The 7,060-nt window shown below is 39.5% G+C and overlaps 2 protein-coding genes across 2 annotated transcripts in view; one reads left to right on the forward strand and one right to left on the reverse strand.

Moving 5' to 3' along the window:
- bmb (brambleberry) overlaps positions 1-627 on the forward strand; it is a 5,848-nt gene extending 5,221 nt beyond the window's left edge. The window contains exons 12-14 of the mRNA XM_020601949.1: positions 4-8; positions 56-177; positions 293-627. Coding sequence (XP_020457605.1) covers positions 4-8; positions 56-177; positions 293-422 — 257 coding nt within the window. The 3' untranslated portion in view covers positions 423-627. The remainder of the gene's footprint in view (positions 1-3; positions 9-55; positions 178-292) is intronic.
- Positions 628-1,166: 539 nt separating this feature from the next.
- On the reverse strand, positions 1,167-5,263 carry LOC109961236 (GDP-L-fucose synthase). Its single transcript, XM_020601914.1, has 10 exons — positions 4,884-5,263; positions 4,162-4,307; positions 3,953-4,067; positions 3,713-3,841; positions 3,536-3,609; positions 3,287-3,420; positions 2,947-3,078; positions 2,771-2,850; positions 2,090-2,189; positions 1,167-1,994 (listed from the first exon to the last, which is right to left on the reverse strand). The coding sequence occupies exons 2-10, from the start codon at positions 4,287-4,289 to the stop codon at positions 1,939-1,941; spliced, it is 948 nt and encodes a 315-aa protein (XP_020457570.1). The 5' UTR covers positions 4,290-4,307; positions 4,884-5,263; the 3' UTR covers positions 1,167-1,938.
- Between the last annotated feature and the right edge of the window lie 1,797 nt (positions 5,264-7,060).

The raw sequence follows: 7,060 nt of genomic DNA on the forward strand, positions 1-7,060 counted from the left end.
TAGGAAAGGTGCTACATGAATCATTAGTGGTGCCATGACTCATTTTATATTTTAGGCTCTCCATGATGACATCCCCCTGAGGAACCTAGGAGTTGTTTTTGATGCAGCGATCGACTCTGAGGATTTAGCAAATGGCTCGCGAAGTGCGAGTCCTACCCCGTCGCTGGCTAGCAACAGGTCAGTCAGTCTTTGCGTTTCCGACCACACCAAAGTACCTTAAACATGTAAACTCCAGTATGTCGTATGAATAATTACGACAATATTTTTGCTTCTCTTACCTTCCCTGTGACAGTTCTATGTCAGGCCGTCAGCTGTGCAACGGTATCACAAAAACAGGGAAGGCCTGTAAGAAGAGAGCCGTGCCAGGACAGGAGTACTGCCGAGTCCATGAAGGGGGGCACTCCTCTTACATTTACTCCTGAAAATGTTGAACCTCTCTTCACTCTAAGTTTTCTTTAGTAGAGGGCTTTCTCTGCAGTTTTTGTCTTTATAGGAAGCTTTATACTTTTCATGAAGACCGGGGCAGCTAAAACTGTTTTTAAATGTTTTGCTATTTTTTATTACCACTTTTTAAATGTTCATTTTAAGTTAATAAATTGCCTATCTCTTCAGTTAGCCATTTAGTAGTGCCAAAGGCTGGGTAAAAATCATTCAGCTTTTTATATATATATATTTATATATAAATAATCTTCTGGGGCAGCACAGCTCTGCATGTTCTCTCGGTGCGGGTTCTCTCCGGGTACTCTGGCTTCCTCCCACAGCTCAAAAATGCAGCTTAGGTTGAGTGGCGACTCTAAATTGTCTGCCGAAGTGAGTGTGAGACCTGTCATAGACAGCAACCTGGCCAGGTCGGACCCCACCTTTTGTCCAATGTCAGCTAAGATTGGCTCCAGCTCTAAAGTGTGTTAAAGCCCAGTAGCCAAAATTGTTTATTCACAATACTAAAAGAAACACCAAAATTCAGCAGGCAGAATGTCTAATCATTACTGAAATAACATTAAAACCCATTGAAGAAAGTGCTTTTATCGTATACACTACCAAAGGGGCATTAAAATAGACAAAATATCTTAAATGAGGGATAAAATCCATTACACAAGCTGTTTGAGTTAAAACACTGTGGAGGACATAATTTAATCACCCACAGACTACACCATGAACATTACAGCTCGATAGACAAAATACTTTAATCAACTACATGCTGCTGTAGAGACATACATCATTGAAAGACTAGGTTATTTCAACGGAGGGGGTGCTTAAAACCCCACAGACATGAACACATTAACTGCCTAAGAAGCAAATTAGAGCTACGATCCAACCCGCTTAAACTTAACTCTCTGATCTCCCAAACACTACATCATTTAATCCAATTTGCAGGCCCTAAGCACCCACACACCACCGCATTCAAGGCAAAATACAACATTTCAGAACAATTCAGTCAAAAACCACCAAAATCATATTAAAAACCCAATATATAAAATAACCTAATTCATAGACTTCTAGTTCTGGTCATAAAGTGAATCAAGGCCAGGAACCGTATTCACAAAGCATCCCAAGATTAAAAGTAGGTCAAGTTAGGAGAAACTACAAAAAATAAGCAGGGTGTTGGTCGTAACTTTTAAGACTTCTAAGTGACAGGTAGTAGAATACAGTACCTACAATTACAATAGATTTGTTTATTATGTCTAAAGAGAGACAAGTCTGCAACAACATTCACAATATATTACAGGCTGGTGTTGCAGACATGAACCTCAGGTGAGATACTCAGTCCAGCTCACTGAATGCAAAGACAGGAGGGGCAGAGTCAAATTAGCAGACTTCATCCGTTAACCACCATCTAGCTGTGCTGATGAACCAACTTGTTTTGTCTCCATCTTTGCCATCCCTTTCTCTTCCATCAGAACGAGTCGTGGATGAACAGATTGTGCCAACTTGTCATTTTTACTTACGGGCAGTGTCGTAATTGGCAACAAACCAGTCACAGGTTTCCTTTAAAGCTGTAATTGAGAAGAGGAGGAATCAGACTTGTATCCTGTCGTTTACATTCAACATTTTGAAGGTGCAAATACACCGTTATATAAGCCACTCCCACCTTGTTTGAAGGGGGTGAAGGTGAAGTCGGGCAGGTAGTGGCGCAGTTTTGCATTACTGGCCGTCTTTTTGAACTGGCCGTCTGCTTTACTGGTGTCATACTAGAGGTGTGAGGTCAAGGAAACCACATGATACTGATAACATGAGTGACAAGACAGCATCTTACGATTTACATATCTAAGCCTATCCAGTCCAAACTGCATAGTGTTTAACAGTGCTGACCATTTCACAAAAAGATTTGCAGGTCGTAAGATTTCCTACCTTCAAGTCAACTACCGATTACACTATAATATCAATGTTTCTGAAAGTCTAATTGCAGTTTAGGAGATGATGATACTGGCTCACGGTGAACACACAGCTTTTGCCTTTTGTCATAATTCCATAATGTGTGTTTTTCTCCACAAATTGAGGTTTGTAACAGACTGCCGGCAGTAAATCAGTCTTAAACGTGCACAGTATGCTTTGAACAAGGGTTACCACCACTGTCAAATATATCTGAGGTAGTGTGCTAAAACATGCAAAACTACATATATTGGTTGTCATCCTGCTAAAAAAGTACAAATCCTGTACACAGAGTAACTTTACTGAGTTATTTGAAAAACCTTGCTGAGCAGAAACTGGTTAAACTGTTCAAAGCACCTGCTGTAATAACATCGGCTGACTTGCATCATTAAAAGGATACCACCACTTCTCCTTTAAACCCCAGCGCTTGGACAACTGCATCTGCTGCTTCTTTAATGGACACTTCATCCTCCTCTCCAACTGGAACCAAAAGACACAAAGTAATTATACTTCAGTTTGAAGGGCTAAAACTCCAGTTTCATTATCAATACACTTATGCTATGTATGAGAACCCACCAGAGAGGATGATTGGATCGACCTCTGGATACTCCCTTAGCACCCACAGGAAGAGACGAGCTAAGTCCAGAGAGTAAATGAACTGCCTTCTGGGAGCACCAGAGCCCCAGACCACCAAGGGCTTCCCCTCCTCTAACCAACAAAACGTAAAGCAGATGCACATAAGAAATTCAAATGAAATCATACACCCCTGATGCCCTGTAACTGTGCTTGCTCTCTTGGGATGCACAGGTCCAAAACAAACACTGAACCTTTTAAGTCTGCTAAAACAACAAAGACTTCTATGAAGGTAAAAAGCAGGATTGGCAGATTCCTACCTATGTAAAAGAATGTCACTTACTTTGAGCAATGTACGCCTTGTGTATGAGGCCTGGCAGAACATGACCATCCTCAATGCTGAAGTTGTCATTAGGACCAAACACATTAGTGGGAATCACAGCTGTATGGCAGCGACCATACTGCTGGAAATATGCCCTGTGAAACACATGCATAATTTAGAAAATACCTGAAATTCATGTGACCATATCAGAAGATGGCTTTATCTGATTTATGAATAAGCATGTTATAGTAAATTAATGTGTTTACACACCTATTATGTACATCAATCATTCTCTTTGCATAGGCGTAGCCAAAGTTCGACTCATGAGGTGGACCATTATGGATCTGGTGCAAAGACCGTAACGGGAAGTGAGTTTACCATTTACAAAACAGACACAGGATGGCAAAATAAAACACAGGATGCAGTCTGAATTTAAAATATTCTTACCATAGTTTCATCAATAGGGTAAGTTGTCTTATCTGGAAAGATGCAGGTGGATAGACATGACACCACCTTGATCACATCCACTTCATGTGCTGCCTGCAGCACATTATCATTGATGTAGAGATTGTTTCTCTGTAGAGGAGAGACATCAGTAGCTAAGAATGACATTAAATGCTACACAACTCTTCCAATTATCTGTGCTAGTTTATTAGCAGTGATTTCAGAAGAGCAAGTTCCTCATACCCAGAAGTCCAGGTTGTACTTCATGTTCTTGAAAAGTCCTCCAACCATAGCAGCCAGGTGAATCACATGGGTGGGCCGATGTTTCTTAAACACTGCCCGTGTCTCCTCCATGTTCCTGAACAGAAGCCACAGTAAAACAGAATAAGGAAAGTACACAGACTCCAACTTGTGTTATACAACAGCAATAGCTAGAAGTAATGAACACTCACATGAGGTTAGCATCTTTGGACGAGAGGAATATCCACTCTTCTCCCTCCTTGGCTCCCCCTTCCTCTTTGACCACATGCTGTATGGCCTTACCCACCAAGCCAGACCCTCCTGTCACTAACACCCTCATTGGATCGGTATGATCACCCTGACAGGTCATCAAGAAACAGAACACAACATTATTTAATGGGGCAAAAAACAAAATCTGAAATAAAACAGGATACAAGTGTTTGCATATGATAATGAGGCTATATTCCAAAGCAAAGCACATGAGTTACAGGCAAAAGTATGGTTTCTGCAGTATTCACTAAATTACAGACGTTTAAAAGACCTTTCTAAGACTTTTACATGGTTACACTGGTCGGATAATATACAAAACAAACCCTAAGGTATTTATTATTAATGACCTCTAAGGCCTTTTAGGAAACTAATTAACTGCTTTTTAACTTTTCCAGTTCTGCAAACACCCTGATTCAAGATGGCTCAGTAATATCAATGAAGGCTCAGGTGAATGCCACGTCATTCAGCAGCTCAGGTCCGTGTTATCTAGGTACTTATTTCATCTTATTTACAAGCTCTAAATACATTTTTTTGCCAAGCAAAACTTAAACAAAGGGGATTATCAAGTCAAAGAAGTTGGGCACCAAAGTAACTAAGTAAATTAAAACCAAAATCAAATAACGAACAACTTATCATATACCCTACTATAATAAAAGTAGCTTACCTCAATATTTGGGTAAAGTAAAACAGCGATATCCCAATGTATTGGTCGGTACCTGATAGTCAATAGTCTGTACAGAAATACAGAGCTGTACGCTGAGTTAACGTTATTAGTCAAAGTTGATACTAGCTAACTTAGCAGGTAGCCGCTGTCACGTTCATTCCTTTCAGCGTGTTATGCAGCGAGGTAACAAGCTACAAGAAACCCGAATCTGGAAACGATATCGCAGGTGTTTTCTTTTTCATATTAGTGGCGTGTTAATGCAGCAAAATCACGTTAACTCAGAGCTAAATGAATCCATACAGTAGTTGATCCGTAACTATAAACTACACAGGTAAGTCAGTGTTAAGCTAAACGGAACAAAAAACCCCGACTTCCGGTCATAACTACTTCTTCCGGTACTTTCCATGTCCTGACTGTATACACCTCAGCGCCCATTTCTTTCAGGGTTTACGGCAGCTGGGATCCGTAACGTCGCACTACTGCCTCCTATTGGTTTTAAGCCACCTCAGCGCCCATTTCTTTTAAATCCGTAGTCTAGCCCAGTCGCTCTGAAATATCAATCCGCTCCGCACTATCTCCATGTTTAATTATATTTTTCACACTGGTTTCCCCTAGCCCTATAGTTTTGTGATCATCACTCTCCGGTCTTCACTGCATCTACACTGCTAAAACTTATTCCACTGACTCACTTTCCTGACACAGGTCACTGTTGTATGTTTTCCCATAGTGAAGAAAGTGCTGTTAAGTTTCGGTCGTAACCTTCAAAATAAAGCTTTATTAACGAAGAGCTGTGCTGTTTTCATGGCTCAAATTAACCAGAAGTGATTCAACTATGCTGAAAGTGGACGGAAATAAAAATGTATCTAAATGTTTAAATTAGCTTAAAAAATTTCTGGTTATATCTTAATGGTATTACTAACGTTTACTTTTATAAATCTAACCACAACTGTATAATTATTTATCTCTATGGGCAATAGCATATTTACAACACACAGTGTTTCCAACTTCAGATCAGTATTATTATTATTTTCCAGTTGATGTGAAGTAATATCTGTGTTCATGCTGTAGGTACTGTATATTTTGTCCAGGTTTGTCTCAGAAGCACTCTTGATTATCATTGCCCTTTGTGGTTAAGGCAGAGACACACCAAGCTCTTAGTGGACAGAAGACAGGATGCAGCCACAGAAGCTAGGGTTTTCACTTTTCACTAAACTTGAACAGATTCCACAGGGAACACCTGGGAGTTAATAGGATCTACAGAACCACGTGGGTTTATGCTTAGTTTGCAGCTGTTTTTCATTTCCTGCTGCTTACTTTTCATTTGTTAACCTAGAATGCTGTCAGTATTTTATACATACAGTACACACTTGGTTATTTGACTCCCACATTTAAAATTTGTTTTTCACAGCTTGGTGAAGTTAGCAACAGCATTAAACAAATAATTGCCACAAACTGTGAATTAAATGCATGTATGTCTGGTAAATTTATCATCGAAGCAGTAACATATTCAGCAATTTATGTTCATGGGCATTTTCCCCCTAAAACGTCATCTGTTTGCTTAATTTTTGAAAAAGTGAGAGTTGATTCTGTTAATTAAAATTAACACAAAGTAAGTACTGTAGCTCTGCATTTTACTTTAAAGGGTTAAGCTTAGGTCTTGTCAAATTCAACCTAGTGCAAACCAAGTGGTAGCCTAGCTTGACTTTCGGGGCGGTATAGTTTTATCTGCAGAGGGTTGGAGATGAATGGAATGTTGTCATGCTTTACTAATTGTAAATGGGATTTCTAAACCTCAGCAGCAACTTGTTTTTCAAGAAAGTGTTCTGCTTTGTGGACAATCCAGACTTCAGTGTGAATTCTTTTCACTGACGCTCCTACTGTATACTGAGAAAACATTCCTTATGAAAACTGCAGGGAGGCAAAAGACATATGCCAGCTCATTGTTTTTTTAACATCACCATCAGATTTTACTCACATAGCTAAAATGAAGAACCGTTTGCTTTCAGAAGTCACTTTATTATTAATAGCAAATTGACAGTCCATTATGAATCAAAGATTAATCACACCTCTAATTAAATGTGATCTACATCTATGATTTCAGTGCAAAAACAGACACAAACACAGTCCTTTAATTAGCAAAACAGAAAATAAAGCCTTTTAGAAGATGTTGCATATTT

Source organism: Monopterus albus, unplaced genomic scaffold (assembly GCF_001952655.1).
Source record: "Monopterus albus unplaced genomic scaffold, M_albus_1.0 scaffold53.1, whole genome shotgun sequence".
Taxonomy (NCBI): Eukaryota; Metazoa; Chordata; class Actinopteri; order Synbranchiformes; family Synbranchidae; genus Monopterus; species Monopterus albus.